The 22095-nt window shown below is 35.8% G+C and overlaps 1 protein-coding gene across 1 annotated transcript in view; it reads right to left on the bottom strand.

Annotated features, from left to right (window-relative positions):
- Positions 1-528: 528 nt before the first annotated feature.
- LOC110207511 (carboxylesterase 1D-like) overlaps positions 529-22095 on the bottom strand; it is a 42852-nt gene continuing 21285 nt past the window's right edge. Inside the window, 7 exon segments of the mRNA XM_020985204.1 lie at positions 529-798; positions 8338-8410; positions 10757-10783; positions 10786-10887; positions 12610-12757; positions 14231-14311; positions 19499-19639. Of these exon segments, the coding sequence (XP_020840863.1) occupies positions 567-798; positions 8338-8410; positions 10757-10783; positions 10786-10887; positions 12610-12757; positions 14231-14311; positions 19499-19639 (804 nt within the window). The 3' untranslated portion in view covers positions 529-566.

The raw sequence follows: 22095 nt of genomic DNA, 5'->3' as shown, positions 1-22095 counted from the left end.
TATGTATGTATGTATGTATATATATGCATATATACATATATATGAAAATATTTCAGTTTTGTTTCATAATATTAAGTTATAAGAAACAGTCAGTGACTCATAAGATTGTAAACAATTTCATTCCAGGTTTATTGAGAGAGTCTCCACACACACACATACATGCACGCACGTGCACACACACACACACACACACACACACACACACCTAATTTTTTTAGCTTTGGAAGTAAATGTTCAAAGACAATGAAAAATGGCTATATCCATAAAGAATTGTTTAAAGAGATTTCCTTTGCAAAAAGTCCCTTGCAGCAATTGCTTGCTGGATGGGAAAGGCAGGAAAAATGTATTTTTAGATAAGAGAAATACATCAATAAAATTTATTTTTTTCTCTCTCAACAAAAAAAAACTCTCATAGAAAATCATTTAAAATAAGAAGAGACAAACTACAGGATAAAGTTCAGGACAAAGATTGAGGGTAAGATAAGGGAATATTCTAACTAAAAGGAATTTTACCAATTGTGGGGGGAAAGCAAGAGAATTTTAAAATACAGAGAAAGGCATTTTTCCTAGGAAATCATGAAGGTTAACAAAGTCAGCAATAGAGAAATGGAAGCCAGGGAGTGGAAAGAGCTATAAAGGACAGCAGAAGATACCATCTTTTGGCTTTGGGTCTTTGACCAAAACTCCAGCCTCTTGTCCTTCAGTTCCTTTCCAATTGTAAGATTTATATCAAATTCTAAGTGCTGTTTATTCTGGTCATAAGCTGGCCACTTCAGCAAATCTTCCCCATTTGGATCACTGGAAATGAAATTGTCAGAATTAAATTTCACATTTATAGCAATGTTAGCAAAGAACTGGAAATTGATTAGATGCCTATCAGATGGGAAATGGCTGAGTTAATTGTGCAGCCTGATTGTACTGGCATAAAGCTGTGCTATAAGAAATAAGCTTGATAGAAACAGAGAAGCATAGAAAGGTTTGCATAAACTGTTACAAAGTTCAGTAACTAGAGTTAGGCAAGAAAACACACAATTACTCCAACAACATAAAGGCAAAGAACAACTGCAAAAACAATTTTAAGAAATGAATGTTGTAAAATTGTAAAGAACAACTTACCCCCAAAGAAGAGTAATGAAGAGATACCATCCCCTGATCATTTGTAGAGGTGAGTGTACCTAGGTGTAAATATCATATGTGTTGTTAGATTTTTTTTTCATTTACATGTTGATCATTTTTGCTGATTCTTCTTCCTTTTTGAAATTTCATATATACATATGTGCACAAATATGTGTATATATATAATTATGCATGTATGTATATAGTGTGTATAGTTATAGTTACAGTTACAGTTAGTTATAGTTATAGTTAGTTACAAGGGAAGATCTCTGGGACATAAATGGAGAAATATATGAAAAAAATCCATGCAATGTAAAAGAAAATAATAAAATTTACTTCTAAAAAGAATTAAACAGAAGCCAAATTAAAACATTTAAATCACCATTTATCTTTTATTTTGGCCAGGCAAAATTAGACCAATACATAATTACCTCTTTCTAAGTTATTTTCCTTCCTCAGTAGCAACTCAAGAGAAAAAAGAGTACAAAGATGAAGAAGAGGGAGAGTATCGATAAAAAAGGAAGAAGAACAGGAAAAATAGGAGAGAAATAGAGGGAGAAATAAAAAGAGGAGATAGAGAAAGAAGAGAAGAAAGAAGAGAAAGAAAAGGAAAAGCAGCAAGGAAAGAACAAAGGAACAGAAGTAGAAGAAGCAAATGTCAAAGCACAAGAAAAAGCAGAAGATGAAGAATAAACATCAGAAGAAATGTCAGTAATAGAAAAAGAAACAACAGTAGAAGTATCAGTAACGAATATCAAATATGGATAAAGAAGATCAGAAGAAGAAATAGCAACATCAGAAGCAGAGCAAACAAAAGAAAAAGAAGCAAAAAGAGACACAAGAGAAGTAGAAGGAGGGAGAGAGAGAGAAGGAATAGTAGGAGGAGATGATGAAAACAATAAGGCACCGTAGAAAGAGGAATGGCTTTGGAGTCCAAGGCCCTGGCCACTTAATTTCTATTTGGCTCTGGACACTTCCTTAATCCCTGTAAGCCTCAGGGGCCTTATTTTTTAAAATGGGGTGGAAGAAGACCACCCAAGATAGTGGAATAGTAGAAATATTGTCAAGTTCTTCCCCACGTCTCCTACACAAAGATCCAGAAAACACACAAAATGAAGTTCTTCCTTGGAAATGAAAGGAAAATCATGGTCACTTTTTAAGCCTAAGTCCTACAGAGACAAACAGAAAGGTTTGCGGACTCTGGGAACTGTGTGTAGCCAGGACAGGCTTTATGGAATCTGTCAGGTTCAGACAGAATGAAGGTTTGCCTGCAGTATGACAAGAAGAGGTCCTTTACCTACTTGGAGGGGCTTGACTTGAAGGAAGAAGGAACAAATGTTCTGTTTATTGAGCAAAGATCAAGTACAAAAGAAAGCAACAGTTGTGTGGTTCTGACACCCCAAGAGAAGAATGGGTATCAGCAACAGCCCCTAGCCTAGTCTGAAACCTGCAGGGGAATTACTAGGGAAGGAACCTTAGGTCTAAAGTAAGCCTACAATTTTGTCATTCTGAACCAGCAGAGCTTTCCAGATAACTTACATTGGCTGAGTCTAGAAGCAGTCTACTGAAACTACAACCAGAAGCAAGTCCATAGGTATGTTACTCAAACTCAAACCCACGTCAGGAACTGACAGAGCTTAGACCAGGAATGGAAGGATGGTCAGAATTTTCCCTGGATTACACCATTTGGGGATCACCAAAATCTTGCAGTTTCTCAGCCTGAGCTGTTTCTAAGATCCTGCAATGTCACAAAACTCAGTACTCTGAGAAAGCAGCAACAGGACACAAGCATTGCCTAGGCATTCCCTCTGGAAGTGTGCAAATCCTGGACATGACATAAAGTCCCAAGTCAGGAAGTAGGATAGAAGAATGAGCAAACAAAGAACCCACCATAAAGAGTTAATACGGTGACAGAATCCTTCAAGACACAAACTCAGGAGAATTACTTCAAAATATAGCAAAAGGAAATAAAACAGGTATTTTTAAGCTAAAATGTTCAAGATAACAATTTGGAACAGTGCCCAAATAACAATTTGGAATGGTGCCCAAAGGACTATATAAAATTGTATATTTCCTTTAACCTAGCAATACCACTACTAGTTCTATATCCCAAAAAGGTTCAAAGGAAAAAGAAAAGGAACTATAAAAAGGAACTAAAGGAACAAAAATATTTATAGCCATTCCTTTTGTAGTAGATTTAAACATACTTTTTTTTTACTTTTTTTTTGCGACAAGACAATATGGAAATATGTTTTGGATGACTTCACATGTATAATTGATATCATATTGTTTGTCTTCTCAACAAGCTGAAGGAGAGAATTTGGAAGTCAAAATCTTTGAATGTTAAAATAAAGTATTTTTAAATATGTATTTTTAAAAGTTAAAATCATTTTGTAGATGAAAGGAGAGTTGTAGAGAAAAAAAGGAAAAGAAGTGAGAGCTATGGAAGAATTAGAAAGAAAATTTATAGCTTGTATAACAAGTATACAAGCTTAAGCAAGCAATGTATTGCCTGAAAACTAGAGTAAATCAAATAGAAGTTGAACCAAAAACAATCTTTTTTTAATGTCGAAAGTCTGTAAAAATAGAAGAAAATATAAGGCATCTCATAGTAGAACCAGCTGACTTGGCAAATAGATTGAACCAGGAGAAATAATTTAAGAATAACTGAAGTACCTAAAAGATATGACAAAAATTAAAAACAGCCTAGACATCACATTTCAAAAAACTGTGATAGAAAAATGTTCAGATCCCTTAGCATCAGAGTGCAAAGTGAGAATAGAAAGAATCTATAGATTATCTTTTGAAAGAAACCCCAAAACTCCCAGGAACATTATAGCCAAAATGCAGAGCTTCCACATCAAAGAAGAAATATTACAGTCAACCAGAAAGATAGAATTGAAGCACCAGGGAGAGATAGGCAGGGTCACACAAGATGTAGCAGCCACTACTATAAAGAAGCAAAGAGCTCAAAATACAATATTCCAGGAGGCAAAATATACAGGCTTACAATCAAGAAAAACTTAATCAGAAAAACTGAGAATAAACCTATAGGATAAAAAATGTACCTTCAATTAAATAGAGGCCTTCCAAATATACCTGATAAAAAGATCAGAATTGAAATATAAACACAAGAGTCAAGAGAAACATAAAAAGGGGTGAGCAATCCTAAGGAACAAAACAAGGGTAAACTGTTTACATTCTAATATGGGGAGAAGATGCTTGTATCCCGTCAGTAACCTATCATCATTAGGGATGACAGAGAGAGGCCCTTAGGGTGTTTTGTTAAATGTTTTGATTATCTTAAAAGAAGAAAGAAAAGGTACGAGTAAATGTATAGAGTGGGAAAGAAAGGGAGAAGAAAGGTAGAGAAAATTATTGCATACAATTATGGTGCACAAGTAGAAAACTATACAAATAAGGAGGATGGGGTGGTGAAAGTTGATGACACTTTAAGTTCATTTTCACCAGCATTAGAGCAGGGAAGAAAACAGACAGCTGGTTACAGAAATACATTTACTCAACATGTAAGTAAGAAGGAAAGGGAGAAAAGAATTGAAGGAATAAAAGGAAAGGTAGATTAAGGGAGGAATTAGTCATGAATAAAACAAACTATCATCAGAAGGAGATCTTGAAGTGGGTTTAAAAGGAAAGGACAAAAAGATAAGCATCTGTGATTGGCCTCTGAGAGGGTCAAAGACAAGTGGGGCAGGGGAACAGAAGCAGATTGCATCTCACCTAGAGTACTGGTGCTGATCACACTCCTTTTCTTTGAAACTCTCTTCATAAAGATAACAAAGATAAGAAAAAGAATAAAAGAATATATTGACAAGAAATTCAAAATTAATGATCATAGCCATAAATGTGAATTGGATAAAGTCACAAATAAAATGGAAGAAGACAGTAGAAAGGATTTGATGGAATTTTTACTGTCTAGTAAAAATGGAAGAGGATTAGAAAACAAATGCAAAAAAAATATTTTGCTTACAAAAATATACTTGAAAGAACATGCATTAAGAATTAAAATAAAGGGATGGAATAAAATCTATTATGCTTAACTGAAATAAAAAAGGCAGTGGTAGCAAGTATGATCAGAGACAAGGTAACAAAAAAATTAATCAAGAGATAGAAAGGTAGATTCTATTTTGTTGAAAGTTACCAAAGACAATGAATTTATATCAATATCAAACATTTGTGGCAAATGCCATAACATATGAATAATTACAGGAAAAGTTAAATGAGTTATAGGTAGAAATAGACAGTAAAAAATAATAATAATAGTGGAGAAACTTAATGTACCACTTTCATACATATACAAGACTAACCCCCCCCCCAAAAAAAGTTAAGGACTAGAATAGAATTTTAGAAAGAGTTAGATATGACAGATCTCAAGAGATGATTTAATAGAAATAGAAAGGAATATATATGTTTCTCAACTGTGTGTGGCACCTTTACAAAAATGGAAAATGTTGCAGATCATTATTCATTAAAAATTACATTCAATACATGATAAAAAATCAATTGGAGACTAACAATTCTTTTTTTTTTTTTTTTTTTGCTTTTTGGCGAGGCAATCAGGGTTAAGTGAGTTGCCCGGGGTCACACAGCTAGTAAGTGTCACGTGTCTGAGGAGACTAAGAATTCTAAAGAATGAGTTGGAAAGCAAAATTATAAGAATAATCAGATAATGGCAACAATAAGAAAACATAAAAATTTTGGCATGCAAAGTAATCCTTAGGGAGAAATTAATATCACTAACAATTTTAATAAATAAAGGAAAGAAGAGGTCAACAAATTTGGCATGTAATTTTTTAAAACTAAAAATTAAAATAATTTATAATTTCATCAATTTTTCAGAATACAAAAAATGCACAGAAATCATTAACAGTCCTCTACATGTTGGCAACAAAATTTAGTGAGAATAAATAAAGAAATTGCATTCAAAAAAACTACAGAATTTATAAAATGCTTGAGAATCTACCTACCAAGACATACTCAGGAATTAAATGAATACAACTACAAAACATTCCTTATACAAATAAAGACATATTTAAATAATTGTAGAAATTATAATTTGGAAGGCTAGGTAAAGGCAATAAAATGAAAGTGCTACCTAAATTGTTCTACCAATCAAATTACCAAAGGATTAACTTATAGAACTAGAAAAAAATATATAACAAAATTTCACCTGGAGGGAGAAATGGTAAAGAATCTCAAGGAAAATAGTGAAAATATGGGAAGGAAGGAGATCTCTAACACTACCACAAAGTAATAATCATGAAAACAATTTAGTAGTAGCTAAGAAAGAGAGCCTGATCAGTGGAGCAGATTAATTATACAATATTTTGTTGTTATTATTCTTCAATCATTTTCAATCATATCTGACCCTTCATGACCCCTTTAGAGGTTTTCTTGGCAAAGATACTGGAATGGTTTGCCATTTCTTTCTTTACCTCATTTTACAAGATGAAGTACTCAGAGAAATAGGGTTAAGTGACTTGCCCAGGGTCAAACAGCTAGTAGTTGTCTATGGCCATATTTGAACTCAGTAAGCTGAGTCTTCTTGACTCTAAGCCTGGCACTCTATCTACTGTGCCACCAGGTCTATTACACAATAAACAGCGCAAGAAAATACAGTAGCCCAGTGTTTGATAAACTCATATGATGTAGTTATTGAGGAAAGAATTCACTGTTCAACAAAAATTGGAGGGAAGGGGAATTGAAAAGCAATCTGACAGGAATTAAATATAGACTATGATCTCTCTGTAGACCAAGGTAAGTTCTGAATTTGTATATTACTTAAAAGTAAGAGTGACATCATGAATAAATTACAAGAAAAATCTATGGATAGAGGAAAAGTTCATGTCCAAACAAGGAATAGAGAGGTTCATAAGAGATAAAGTGGACAATTTTGATTACATAAAATTTTAAAAGTTTTTGCACAAACAAAACCAATGCAGCTGAAATTAGAAAAGAAGCAAGTAATTGAGTGAGAAGGATCTTAGAAGAAAGTTTCTCTGATAAAGGTGCTATTTTGAAAATATATAGGGAACTGATTAAATTGTATAAGAATTAAAGCCATTTCCCAATTGATAAATGTTCAAAGGATATGAACAGGAAATTTTCAAAGGTAGAAATCCAAGCTATCAATTGTCAGGTGAAAAAAAATGTTCCAAATCATGAATAATCAGAGAAATCAAATTAAAACAACCCTGAGGTTTTACCTCATACAAATGTAAAAATTGGCAAAAGAAAAAGTGATGAATGTTGGAAGGACTATGGAAAAGGAAATACATTAATGCATTATTGGTAGAGCTGTGGACTGGTTTAGCCATTCTGGAGTGCAATTTGGAATTATACCCAAGAAGTTATTAAATTGTACACACTTTTTACTCACTACAAGGTCAAAGAAAGGAGAAAAGGGTTTCCATGTATAAGAATATTATAGTCCTTCTTCTTCTGTAGCAAAGGACTGGAAACTAATAGGTGGCCATTAATTGGGTAAACAAATTATGGTATTAGAATATGATTGAATGATATCATGTTCCAAGAAACAAAAGGAATATTTTTAGAGAAACCTGGGGCTACTTGTGTGAACTGTTAGAGGAGGTGAGCAGAACCAGGGGAACAATTTATACAATAACAACAATATTGTAAAGACAAACAACTTTGAAAGATTGAGGAATTTTGATCAATATAATGACCAACTACAATTCCAGAGGACTTATGGTGATACATGCTACCTAATTACTGACATGTCTGCAGATATATCTATAGATGTACATACATGTAATAGTAATAACATATATACACATATATGCAAATATATACGTATAGAAAAATATATATATATTTGTGTATAAATGTAGATGACATCTGTGTGTGTGTACATGTGTGTGTATGTGTGTGTGTGTGTGTGTGTGTGTGTATAAATAGCAAATGCCTAAGTTTTGTTGTTGTTTTTTTTTTGGCTCTACCATACGTATTTCTTACAAGGGTATTTGTTTTCAGTGTGAAGGAGAAGGAATATTTTCTAATTCAAATAAATTAAAAAGGAAAAAGAATAATGAAGAGATTGAACTGCATGAATTATATCATGCCTATCAGCTCTAAATCTATCATCTTAAGAAGAAAAAAAGGAGAACACCCACCAAAAATGCTAAGGTAAATGACTTACTACTTAGGTATTAAGTTCTCTCCTTCCTTTGTTAAAAATCTCACCCATTCTGAGCAAAGTTGGCCCAGTATTTCATCATTGTCCTGCTAAGCTGTTTCTCCTCTTCTGAAGCACCCTCTAAAGATGAATACCACAGATATTAGTATGGGATGAGTATAGTAAGAAAGAAAATTTGTCTTCAGTTCACACCCCACTCTTCCTTCATGTATATTCCTTTTACTATCCTGGCTATCCTTGATCTTCTACTTTATATGGTGCCCCATCCTGATGTACCACACCAAATCAATGCTCTGAAGTTGTCTATAAACCTACCTGCATTTTGTTTTAAGTCTTCCCAAGAATTAAATTTTAGGACTGATAATAATAATTAGTAAAACCAAAAATTCCACTCTTCTTAAAGATATTTATACATTAACAGAACATAATAACTTAAAGGAATGAATTTCTAACATAGACTCTCAGCTACCAAGAAGGTTGGCAGGAGAGAGATTTTGAGAATGCTGATAGATATTACTTAGGAACATTAGTTTTTAGAGCTGGAAAGAACTTCATCTAGTCCAACTCCTTGATCTTACAGATAAAGGAACTAAGTGCCAGAGAGGCTAAATGACTTTCCCAAGGCCATACAAGTAATAAGGAGCAGAGCTAGAATTTGAACCCTGAGCCCATGACTCCAAATCCACTGTTCTAATAACATTATTTTCAGCTTTGCATCTAAAGCCTGAGAATCCACAGTATTAACATCAAAGACATTGCTAATAATAGCCCTGAAAGGCAAAGGTAAAGGAAGCCTAGACTCAGATTTTCCTCTTGGAGTAGTAAATACCTAAATGCCAGAAGTTCAATGATGCCACCTAGAGAAAATATGAATCAAAAACTGGAGGAAATTAGAGGCCAAAGCTTTAAGATGGAAAGAGTTCAGTCACATGGCAATATCATGAACCTCAAAAGTGTTGTTGGGCATTTTTATCTGGAATTGTGGAGACTTGTCCAAGTATGACATCAATATCTATCTTCTTGTCTCCCAAGCATCTTCCAAAACAGAGCAGATGATCAGGGCAAATGAAGCCCTTGAAGCTAAGTTTACTTGGACACTCATGGAAATAGTCCATTGGAAATACATTCAGAATTGGAGTAACTCTGAGGACAACTAGACCAACTCAATCTAAAGAGGAATCCTCTCCAGAATGTCCATGAAAAAAGTGCTCATCCAACCTCTGATAGAAGACCACAAGTGACGTAAAGTACACTACCTCCACAGACAAAACATGGACACTTTTGGACAACCCTTATTGTTAGGAAATGTTTCCTTACATTGGAACCAAAATCCATCTCACGGCATCTTACATCCATTGTTACTACTTCTGTCCAAAGAGAATAAGTCTAATACTTCTTCCACGTGACAGTCTTCCAAATATTTGAGCATAGTCATTAAGTCCCACCAATATCGTTACTAGAAACTAAATATCCACAGGTCTTTCAACCATTCCTCATGTGGTATGGTCATAAGGACCCATTGACAGAACTAAGATCCTCTCCATTTTCCTGCAACAGGGATTGCTTTTCCCCAAAATGCAACAAATATTTTGCTAAGGTCTTTTTGGCCTCTGGCTCCTTTAATGCAGCTTCCTGATCACCTAAAGACATTAAAAAGTCCCACCCATATGGAATCCAGACCTTCTGACTCTATGGATATCTAACACCTAAAAATCACCATGATCTGTCCTATTGAGACAAGAGGGTTACATATGTACAAGCTAAATGCCACTGCATGCGTATTACATGACCTTGCTATGTTAGGGTCAAGTGAACCACTTTTTATTAATGGCTCAAAGCAATATCAGGCCTCATTTTGCCCTAAAATTGAGCTCAGAATAACAGGGTGCCGAAGTTAATCCTGCCCCTAACAGTCCCATACCATCCTATTCACTTTCCTCTGGATAGTCTCCATCTCATTAATGTCATTACTAAAATGTAGTGCCCAAAACTGAAAAAAATATTTCAGGTGTGGTTGACTAGGGAAGAGAAGAGCCAAAATGTCTTCTATCTCCTGTCTCAAAACTTTTCTTCTGTTAACGTATCCTCAATATTGAATTAAGCAAGAAGAGATGTTTGTTTACTAGTGACACATAAGGTTTAAGACAGATTGCCCAGTCAAGTTAACCTGGGACTGAGAGACAGAAGACCTGTGCCCTGGCCTCATATCTACCAGTAACCTAAGCCAAATCACTTCCCCTCTCCAGTCCTCATTTTCTTCCTATAAGTTATGGATAATAAAGGCTAAATAATAAGTAGCCTTTATATTTCTTCAGCCTTTTTATCCTACCAAACTTCATATCTTTTATGTCGTTTGATTCTTTCTATTTCACAGGGTTATTGCAAAAATCAAGTTAGACAAGAGAGGCTACTTATTACCCAGCCAATTTTTTCATGAGGCTTTTCTAGCCAGCATAGGTCCATCACCTTTTAAAAATGGAGCCCCCAAGACGGGAAAATGTCATCCCCATGGTCTGCCTTCATGTTTTCTGGTTTCATATTTCCCCAAAAGCTTGATCGATGTTGAAATTCATACATGTAGGTTGGTGCACCTGAAGCTAAAAGGAGAGAAAATGATGGGAAATCCAACATTTCAAGCCTCCTAACCTGGATGTATTTACAAGTCTGGGGAGAGTTCAGAGGGGTCAGTGGAAAATCTATGAAAAGCTTGTTATCTGCTATCTTATGTGAAATTAACTCCCACTTTTGATATTTAAATTCTGTGTGACCTGTATGAGCAAATCACTTAGCTTGCTTTGACCTTAGTTACCTCATCTGAAATGAAAGGTTGAGCTAAATGATCTCTGAGGTCCCTTCTATTTATTATCTATGATGCTATGACCCTCTCACCTCCAGGAATCATTTTGATTAATAAGGTTTATTGGGTTCCTGACAAGTGACAGGCATTGTGTCATACACTAGGGATACAAAGAAAAAACATTAAATAAACCTTGTTTTCAAGAAGCATACATTCTATTGAGAGAGATAACATATACATATTATTCAAAAAGTATTTGCATAATAGTTACAAAATATGAGGTAATTTTGGGAGGGAGGGCACTACCATCTGGAGGATCAGGAAAGACTCTACATAGACAGTAGTGCTTGAACTAAGCCTTGAAGGAAAGAAGGGATTCTAAAACATGAAAATGAAGGAGTTCATTCCAGGCATTCAGTATGATTAGTACAAAGGAAAAGTGATGGGAGAGAAGCTCGGGATGTGAGAAACAGCAAGAAGGACTGTTTAGCTGGGTTGTAAAGTACAGGAGGGGAATAGTGTATCTAATAAGGCTGGAAAAGTAGATTAGGGCTGGTTTTTAAATGGTTTTAAATGACAAAGAGAGGAAGTTATATTCCTTCCTAGAGGTGGCAGGGAATCACATGAGCATACTGAGTAGGGAAGTTATGTGGTCAAACCCAAACTTAAGCAAAATTACTTTGTTAGTTTGTGGAGTATAGATTAAGGGAGACAGGGACTTGGGGCAGGGAGATCAATGAGAAGATCATTGCAATTGTTAGACAAGTACTAAAGAAGACCTGAATAAGCTGTGTGAACAGAGAGAAGGGGATGGATGTCAGAGATGTTGGGGAGATAGAATAGACAAGATTTGCTAACTGATTACCTATATGGAGCAAATGAAAGTAAAAATTCAAGGCTAACACTGAAGTTGTAAACCTGGTTATCTGCAATAGTAATGATCCTTTGACAGAAATAGGGAGGGTAGGAAAGGAATTGAAGTGGGGGGTAGGGTGAGGAAAAGAATAGAATGAGCTTTGTTTTAAATATGTGTAATTTGAGAAATCTCTGAAACATACAGCTTGAAATGTTCAATAGGCAATTAGTGATTGGAACTCAGGAAAGAGACAGGGCTGAACACAAATCTCAGAGTCGTCTTCATGGTATGATAATTAAATTCATGGAAACTGATGTGACCACCTATTAAGAGTGTAGTAAGATTACAGCTGATGGCATAGGACAGGGACTTGGTGCAGATCCATATTTAGGGGGTATGATATGAAATGATGAGCCAGAAAAGGGGGGAAAAGCACTAAAGTTGAGAGGAGAATTACCTTCTTGTCCTATGTCCCAGCCAGAATTTGAACATAGATTTTCCATATCCAAGTCCAGCACTCTTTTCCTTACATAGAAAAAATGTCTACTCAACCTCTAAGCAATACCTATCCCAAGTAGCTTTAGACCAAGCATCCTTGGCTAAAACATGAAACAGCTAAGGTTGGTTTTATCATTACCCTCTTCCTTGTTTTTCCTTATAACTTACCCATATGAAATCGAGCCACCATCACAGCTGAGATCCCAATGAAGAAGTCTCCCATCATTTCCATAAATAGATATTTCTTTTTCACAGTATCATTTGTAATTCCGAGATACTCCTCAGTTATCAAAGGAATGAGATTTTGGGAGATTTTCTGAAAAGATCAATGGATTAAGGAGGGAAAAGTGTTTGGATATGTATTCATTCATCTTTTTTTTTTAAATTCATTAACTATATACTCCACATAACATTGCCACAACTAACCTTTTTCTCTTTACAAAAACATTGTTAATAAATATAACTAACCATATCATAAAACCATGAAACCCTACAATAGCTCCATTTAGTTAATCACTCATTTATCATATTCCTATTAAACTAACTCCCCTCACACACAATGATATTCTTCTTCATATCTTGTTTTTGTGAACCCAACTGTTGACATTAGGCGGAATATGCCTATCAAGCATTTAGTATGTGCTGGGCCCCTGTCTCACGTACTTTGGAAGATATAGAGATGAATAAGACAGAGCTCTCTACCTTTCAAGGCTTACAGTTTAGTAGGGAGATTACATAGTAACAAACACAACTATAACCAAAGTTTTAATATACTAAGTGCATAACAGCGATATGAACAATATGCCACAGGGATGCTTCCAGGGTAGGAGAGAGTACTTTCAACCTAGGGAAGGAGTGAATTAAATAACATTCCATTAAACCATTACAGGAATTTTCTCACAAACTTTTTTTTCTATTCATTTAACTATATACTCCACATAGCATAGCCACAACTAACCTCTTAATGCATATAACTAACTCTACCAAAAAGAATGAAACCCTACAATAATTGCATTTAGCTAATCACTAATTTATCATATTCCTATTAAACTAACCCCCTCACAATGTCATTTTCCTTAATATCCTGTTTTTCTGAACTTAACTGTTGGAATTATGTGGAGCATGCCTATCAAGCTTTTAATATGTTCTGGGCCCCAGTATCAGGTACTTTTGAAGATAGAGAGAGATAAGACAGGACTGTGCTCTTCAAGTCTTACAGGTTAGTAGGGGGATTACATAGTAACAAACTCAACCATAACCAAAGGTCCAATTTACTAAATGCATAACTGAGATATGAATAATATGCCATTGGGAGGCTTCAAGGGTAGGAGGGAGTATTTTCAACCTAGGGAAGGAGTGAATTAAAAGACATGCCATTAAATGATTTTATGAATTTTCTAACAGGCTTTTACTCTACCATAGGGAGAGCCCATGGTTTAGTACTTCTACCAATACAAGGGAAAACAAATTAAAATACTTCCCTTAAAGTATTTTTTTTTAAAATCTGAATGGTAAAAACCAGGATGCAAGGGAAAGTACATTGGCCTGGAGGTCAGAAGACTTGGTTTCAAGTACTAGCTCAGTCACAGAGTAGTTTGTCACCTTAGGGAAATAATTTCTCTGGTCTGGGCCTTGGTTTCCCCAATTTGTACAACAAGGATATCAAATAGATGGACTTTAAGATCTTTTAAGCTATATCATTCTATGTTCTAAGATCCTTCCTGTCTCTGACAATCTTTGACTTATGTGCCCTCTCTGCCCTAATAGTCTTTGGTTCAAGGTCTCTTACAAGAAGTGGATAGGACCTCCAAACCAGCAGCATTGCCTTCTCTTGATCCATTCTGTCTTCAAATGGAGGATACTTCATGAGCTGCACAGAAGAACTAAATTTCACTTAAAGCAACAAGAGCAAATAAACAAATAGAATTAAAGTAGCCTGGGAGAAACTAGGGAAAAAAACCTCTCAGCTTAGGCTATGGAACAAAACTCTCTGATGAGTTGGGTTAATTCAGTGAATGAATTTGGCTTATAACATAACCCAGGAAAAATTAAAAGCAATAATATGAAAAACAATTCTTAAATCAGGGAAATAGCAGATACTATACCTTAAGCCTAAAAAAGGGTCAGTCAACAGGGAGTGTCCAGCTTCCTTTCTGTTAGGATTTATCTATGAAGGATCTGAAAGCATCTGAGATTGGTGTTGTGAGAATCAAATGAGATATTTGTAAAGCATTTAGCATATAGTAGGAGCTTGATAAACTCTTGCTTACTTCCTTTGATTTCTAACAATAACAATAGAGTACATCTCTTCCATTTTTCTTTTATTGATACTAAAGTTCCACCATCAGGGCTTCATTACTTTAAGTCACAGGTGTGCCCTTATTAGGATGCAAGTCTCACTGGGAGAGGCAACACACTAAACAATTCATTCACACTTGAACATTAGTTATAGCTGAGTGTGAATTATTTTTGATGGAGTTTAGAGAGAGAAGGACCCTTAGAGTATATCTAGTGAAGTTTAATGACTTCATTTTACAGATAAGAAAACCAAAGCTCAATAGAAATGACTTGGTTGGGGCCATATAGGTAGCAGGTAATAGAACCAGAGTTCACACTTATGTCATTATATCCCCAAAATAGTGCTTATTCTATCATACCACATTGCCTCTACATTGGAGAAGAGGCTTGGATATAACCTGGGGCCTCATACAAATCTTTTTCCATTTTAACAAAAAAGAGATTGGAGAGTTCATGAGGTATTGTTGTTTCACTCTCTGTCCAACTCTCTGTGACTCCATTTGGAGTTTTCTTGGCACAGATACTGGATTGATTTGCTATTTCTTTCTCTAGCTCATTTTACAGATAAAGAAGCTGAGGCAAACAGAGCTAAGTGACTTCTTTAGGGTAACACTGCCTAGACAGTGTCTGAGGCCAGGTTTAAACTTAGGAGGATGAGTCTCCCTGACTCCAAACCCAGCACTTTATCTACTGCACCACCTGGCTGCCCATCATGAGGGCATTGGACACCTATTCGGTAGTAAGCAATGGAGTGAACCACGAATGAGAGAAAGTCTGGGTTCTAATTCTAGCTTTGCCATTAACTCACTCTAGCATGCATCCTTTTGGCCTCAATTTCTCCATCTATAAAATGAGGTTTGGATTGTATGATTTCTAAGGTCCACTCCACCTCTAAAATTAAAAGATTCCTATTAGAGAGTGCCTGATACTAGGGTTTATTTTTCCTTTGCAAAAATTTAATTACTGCCCAAAGCATCCATGAATCCATGATTAAAATGAGGTCCAAAATTTTTTAAATGTTTTTGGATTTTAAGATATTTTATTTCTATTATAATCCCATGTGTTTTATTTTATGAATTTAGAAACATTGTGCTGAAAAAGCCTTCCATAGATTTCACCAAGGTTAAGAGCTCCTGGTGTGTCCAGAGCAATGCTTTGGAAATATAACTCTATTCTTGGGGGGTGAGACTTGAGGGAATGGAATTCACTGAGAAGCAGCAACAGCAGAGTAGCCTTATTGAGTCACAGATTATTTTCTTGACTTAATTAGGAAAAGAATCTCATCCTGCAAAAGAGGAAGGATGAGGGGATGGAGCCAAGATGGTGGAGTAAAGGCAGAGACTCATCTAAGTTCTCCCCCAAACCCCACCAAATACTTTAAAAAATGACTCTAAACAAATTCTAGAGCAGCAGAACCTACAAAAACACAGAGTGAAACAAATTTCTAGCCCAAGACAAGCTGGAAGGTTGAGAAGAAAGTTCTGTTGTACCAGTGTGAGAGAGGTGGGCAGTCTGGTATAGGCAACGCCAGCACAGAACTGACCCCAGGAAAGCTGGAGCAGGTCTTGGCATGACTGAATCACTGGCAGCAGTGGTGGTTTCCAGACCTCTATAGCCCACAGACACCAAAGACAACTTGGAAAGTCAGCAGGACAGGTCTATTGCACTTGGATAAGAGTGGAGTGTAGTCCATCACAGGCTGTGTCAGCACAGCCCTGGCTCCAGCAAACACACAGCAGGCCTTGAGAATGATTGAACCAGTAGTAGCAGCATCAGCTTCAGGAGCTCTCAGCCCACAGACAGTAATGAGATCAAAAAACAGGTCAGAAGGCAATTACAGGGATCTTTTTGCTAGCACTGAGGTAGGACTGTGTTGCTTTGCCCATACTTGGATCTGGGTCACAGTACTGGTGGCAGTCCTGGGACAAGAAGGAAAACTAGCATAGTAGAGCTTGTGGCAGCAGTGGAGAGGGAACCCTCCCCACAGTTCCAGGGAAGAAAACACTGCTTGTGGTGACTCACAGACCAGAGCACAAGCCAAGAAAGGAGTAAACACCTCTCCTTAGATCATACCACCTTGGAAGAACTGAAAACTTACAGGTGTCTAGAAGTATCTTTGAAAACAGCTGCACAAAATCCCTGAAGCTTAGGACAGTGTCCTCCACCATGGAAGCAGAGCCATACTTTAACAAAGAGTTAAAAGTCAAAGAACTAGGCTGAGAAAATGAGCGAATGGAGAAAAAAAACCTCTGACTATAGTAACATACTTTGATGACAAGGAAGATCAAAACATACACTCAGAAGACAACAAAGTCAAAGTTCCTACATCCAAAGCCTCCAAGAAAAGTATGAATTGCTATCAGGGCATGGAAGAGCTCAACAAGGATTTTGAAAATCAAGTAAGAGAAATAGAGGAAAAAATGAAAATTGAAAAACTTAAAAAAGTGAGAGTGATGCAAGAAAATCATAAAAATCAAGTTAATAACTTGGTAAAGAAGACCTCCAAAAATACTGAAAAAAAAATAACTAAAAAAATAGACTAACCCAAATGGCAAAAGAGGTCCAAAAAGCCAATGAAGAGAAGAATACATTAAAAAGCGGAATTGGCCAATGGAATAGGAGGTTCAAAGCTCATTGAAGAAAACAATTCCATAAAAATCAGAATGGAGTAAATGAAAGCTAATGATTTTATGAGAAATCAAGAAATCATAAAACAAAACTAAAAGAATGAAAAAATAGAAGACAATGTAAAATATCTCATTGGAAAAACAACTGATCTGGAAAACAGATCCAGAAGAGATCATTTAAAAATTATTGGACTACCTGAAAGCTATCATCAAAAAAAGAGCCTAATGTCATCTTTCAAAAAAATTATCAAGGAAAACTTCCCCGATACTCTAGAACCAGAGGGTAAAATAGAAATTGAAAAAATCCACTGATCATTTCCTAAAAGAGATCCCAAAATGAAACTGCCAGGAATATTATAGCCAAATTCCAGAGTTCCCAGATCAAGGAGCAAGCAGCCAGAAAGAAATAATTTAAGTATTGTGGAGCCACAGTCAGGATAACACAAGATTTAGTAGCTTCTACCTTAAAGTATCAAAGGGCTTGGAATATGATATTCTGGAGGGCAAAAGAGCTAGGATTACAACCAAGAATCACCTACCCAAAAAAGATGAATATAATCCTTCACTGGGAAAAATGGACATTCAATGAAATAGAGGAATTTCACAAATTCTTGAGAAAAGACTAGAGCTAAATAGAAAATTTGACTTTCAAATACAAGACTCAAGAGAAGCATGAAAAGATAAACGGGAAAGAGAAATCATAAGGGACTTATTAAAGTTAAACAGTTTATATTCCTACATGGAAAAATGATATTTGTAACTCATAAGACTTTTCTCATTATTAGAGTAGTTAGAAGGACCATATATATAGACAGAGGGTACAGGTGTGAGTTCAATACGAAGAGATGGTATCTAAAAATAAAATTAACGAGTGAGAGCAGAATGTACTGGGCAAAAGAGAGAGGGAAAGGTAGAATGGAGACAAGAGACATAAAAGAGACAAGAAAAGGATTTTACAGTGGAGGGAAGGGGGGGGAATTTAAAGGGGAGTGAATGAACCTTACTCTCATCAGAATTGGCTCAAGGAGAGAATAACATACACACTTAATTGGGTATAGAAATCTATCCTACCCTACAGGAAAGTAGGTGGGAAAGGGATAAGAGAAGGGGTGATGATAAAAGGGAGGGCAGATTGGGGAAGGGAGTAGTCAGAAGCAATACACTTTTGAGGAGTGATAGGGTGAAAGGAGGGAGAGAATAGAACAAATGATGGTGGATAAGATGGAGGGAAATATAGTTAGTCTGTCACAGCATGACTATTATAGAAGTGTTTTGCATGACTACACATGCATAATCTACATCAAATTGTTTATCTTCTCAATGACAGATGGAGTGGGAAGGGAAGAAGAGAGAATATTTGGAACTCAAAGTTTTAAAAATGAATGTTAAAATTGTTTTTACGTGTAACTGGGGAAAAATAAAATACTAAATCAAAAAAAAAAAAGAAAGAAAGAAAAGAAATTCCTGCTAATTATGCAACCCAGTGAAGTTTGTCACATAGAATTAAGAGTTCCAAATTGGAAAAGTGGACCACAATGATGAAAATCATTATATATTCTCAGAACAGTCACAACTCCATATTGAAAGTGAGTTGGTTTTTACATGGTTTCATATAAAAGACAGTAGATGTATATGTATTATTTTCTTCCAGGGCATTATACATTGTGCAAAATCCTTCATATAGCCAGGGTTTTTTTTTAATACTTAAAGAATGATTCAATGATTAATAACAGTGTGAAAAGTATGGTGCAACTATTATTCCTCTTTTTCAATTAAGGAGATCAATACCCAGACAGCTTAAGTGACTTGCCCAAAATTACACAACTATTAAGTGGCAGATGTAGAATTTGATCTAGATATTCTGAATCTACATCATTTTCTTCTACAACAAATTGAACCAGATACTTATGCACTGGTAATTTTTTTTTGTATTAAATAAAAGATTTTTAAAATTAACTTTGTTTAAGCTATGACATTTCTACTTCTGCATAGACATCAATTGATAACTAACATCAGTGACTGATGTAATAATCCTAATGTGTCCTCCACGAAAATAAATGGTAAAAATAAAGTTTATTATAAAAAAAAGAAGAGGAAGGATGAGATTCCAGAAGAAACCAAAGGACTCTTACAGTTGGAAGAAGCCAGCTGAATTCATTGTTGTTGATTCCAACAATATAGGGGATGTGATTGAACAGCTTTTTAGCAAGGAGTTCTTTGGGGGTTTTAGGGAAAAATACTCCATCCAGGACTGCAGGTATGAATGCAATTTTCTGTAAGAAAAAAAAAAGATTACACATCCGCTCTACCTCCCTCTCCTTTCCCCCAAAAATTGAATTGCATGGCTATGGCTTATGGGCTGTCATATTCCCAGTATCCAAGGGTAGGGTCAGCAGGCAAGAGGACCTGAAACTTTGCACTGAGTTGATGAACCAAAGGTCAATTCAAGAGCAGTGTCTTTATCTCTCCAATAAATGGATTATGAGTTAATTACTTTTGTCCATCTTACAACTATTACCTTCTGGCCAAAATAAAGAAAAGATCAGAATATAAATTCTGATCCCTTAGAAAAGGTGAGCCAGGCTCAGTTGGTGGGTCATAAAAAGTGCTAAGTGATTATGGGCCCTGCTATAAATTGTCACCCCCTTTGTCCAAGGTCAAAACCAAATTGAGGCTTCACTTCTTAGACAAACGCCAAGAAATCCTTTCCTGATAAGTCTAGTCTATATAGATCTCTCCTTCATCTGAAGCATCAAGTAATCCTTGGGACATAAAAAAAAGGTACTGAAATTAGAATTTTAAAAGATCCAAGCTGGAGTCCTGACTCTAATACTTCCTGGTTATGTGTGGTGAGCCAGTTACATACCCTCTGGATCTCTAATATGGGAACAATAATACTTGTATTGATTATCTCTTGGGGTTCTAAAGGAAAAAAAACCCTATAGAAATGTGAAGTGATAGTCCATCATTGTTCTTGTTCACTTCTCTATGCCACTTTATGTTAACTTAGACTCAATTTTAAGTCTATACTATGTATTTAGGTCTATATGAGTCTACACTCTCTTTAAGTCTCTATTTTATGTCTATTGGCAGAGAATCAGAATTTCATAGTTGGAATGCACCTCAAGGAATATCTAATCTAACTTATGCCAGAAAAGAAAAAAAAATCCCCTCTTCATCATAATCAACAGGTGGTTTTCTAGCCTTTGCTTGAAGACGTCAAATCGGGGAGAGGATGTGGAACTCACCCTGCCTAATACATCCAACCTCAATTAACCTTTTTGAAATTTCAACCCTGTGCTCCTACTTCCACCGTCTGGATCCAAAATGTGTCTAATCCCTCTTCAGAATAATAGACCTTCAAGCAACTAAGGACAGCTATGATGTTCTTCAAATCTTCTATAGGCGAAATATCCCTGGTTCCTTCCCTACATCCTTAGACCATGTAAATCAGAGGTAGACCTCTCACCATCCTCCTCTTTACCTTCTGGAAAGTGACACCCCAAAATGAATGCAATATTCCAGATTTTCTCTTACCATGGCAGAAGAGGAGACCCAGGGTATTGCCAGCTCCTTATGAATGGCTGCTATTCCTTTCTATTTTTCTTTGCTTTTTATAATTATGAAATTAAATATAAACAAATGTGAACATGTTCATATACAAAGGTAAGGCAGGAGGCTCAGAGCATTGGGTCTAGAGTCAGTAAGACCTGAGTTCAAAAGCAGCCTCAGATACTTCCAAGCTGTGTGACCTTGGGCAAGTGACTAAATCTGTTTGCCTCAGTTTCCTTAACTGTAAAATGGAGATAATAATAGCACCTACTTTACAGGACTGTTATAAGAATCAAATGAGATAATATAGGTAAAGTGCTTAGCACAGTGCTGCACATAGTAGGTGCTTAATAAATGCTTGTACCCTTCTCAAAGTAAAGGAAAAAAATTTAATATAAAACCACAAATTCCCATTATGTACAACTATTTTTAAAGTACATGTTAAATTTAACATGATGATACCAATAACACTCTACTTGTCTATGTCTCTTAAATTTTCTTCTGCTCTCTTTTATTTATTTTTGTTTGTTTGTTTCATTGAGGCAAAGGCATGCCTTTCTTAAAGTAGCCCAAGATCACAACTGCTTTTTTTGGCTACTATCGGAATCAAAAGTGATATTATACATATCATTTTGTGTATGTGTATATACCAATCATTCTTTCTAGCTGACAAACCCCTTTCATATCCAGTATCTCATTTGTTCTTCACAGCCCTATGAATTAGGCAGCATCAGAATTATCCTTATTTTAGAGGTGAGGAAACAATCATAAAAGAGTTAGAGGTTCATAGAATGTAGAGCAGCAAAGGACCTTAGTCCCTAGTTAAGGAAGGTAAGGGGAAAGGAATAAGCATTTATATAGTGCTTGCTTTGTACCAGGTACTTTACTAAAAGCGTTTTATAAACAATATTTTATCCTCACAACAACCCTTTGAGGTAGTTATCATTATCCCCATTTTACAGGTGAGGAAATTGAGGCAAACAGAAATTAAGTGACTTGCCCAGGGTTACACAACTAGAAAGTACTTGAGTCCAGATTTCAATCAGGACTTTCTAACTCCAGGCCCAGTGCAACAGCCACCGTACCACCAGTAGGTCAGGCCTTTATTCAACACACATTCAATTCAACAAACATTCACTAAAAGTCAGAGTAAGGTAGTGTTTAGGGCACTTGACTT

This window comes from Phascolarctos cinereus, unplaced genomic scaffold (assembly GCF_003287225.1).
Source record: "Phascolarctos cinereus isolate Bilbo 61053 unplaced genomic scaffold, phaCin_HiC Scaffold_2;HRSCAF=192, whole genome shotgun sequence".
In the NCBI taxonomy this organism is placed as follows: domain Eukaryota; kingdom Metazoa; phylum Chordata; class Mammalia; order Diprotodontia; family Phascolarctidae; genus Phascolarctos; species Phascolarctos cinereus.
Note: the sequence above shows the minus strand (reverse complement) of the source record. Positions and strands in the feature narration are given on the sequence as shown.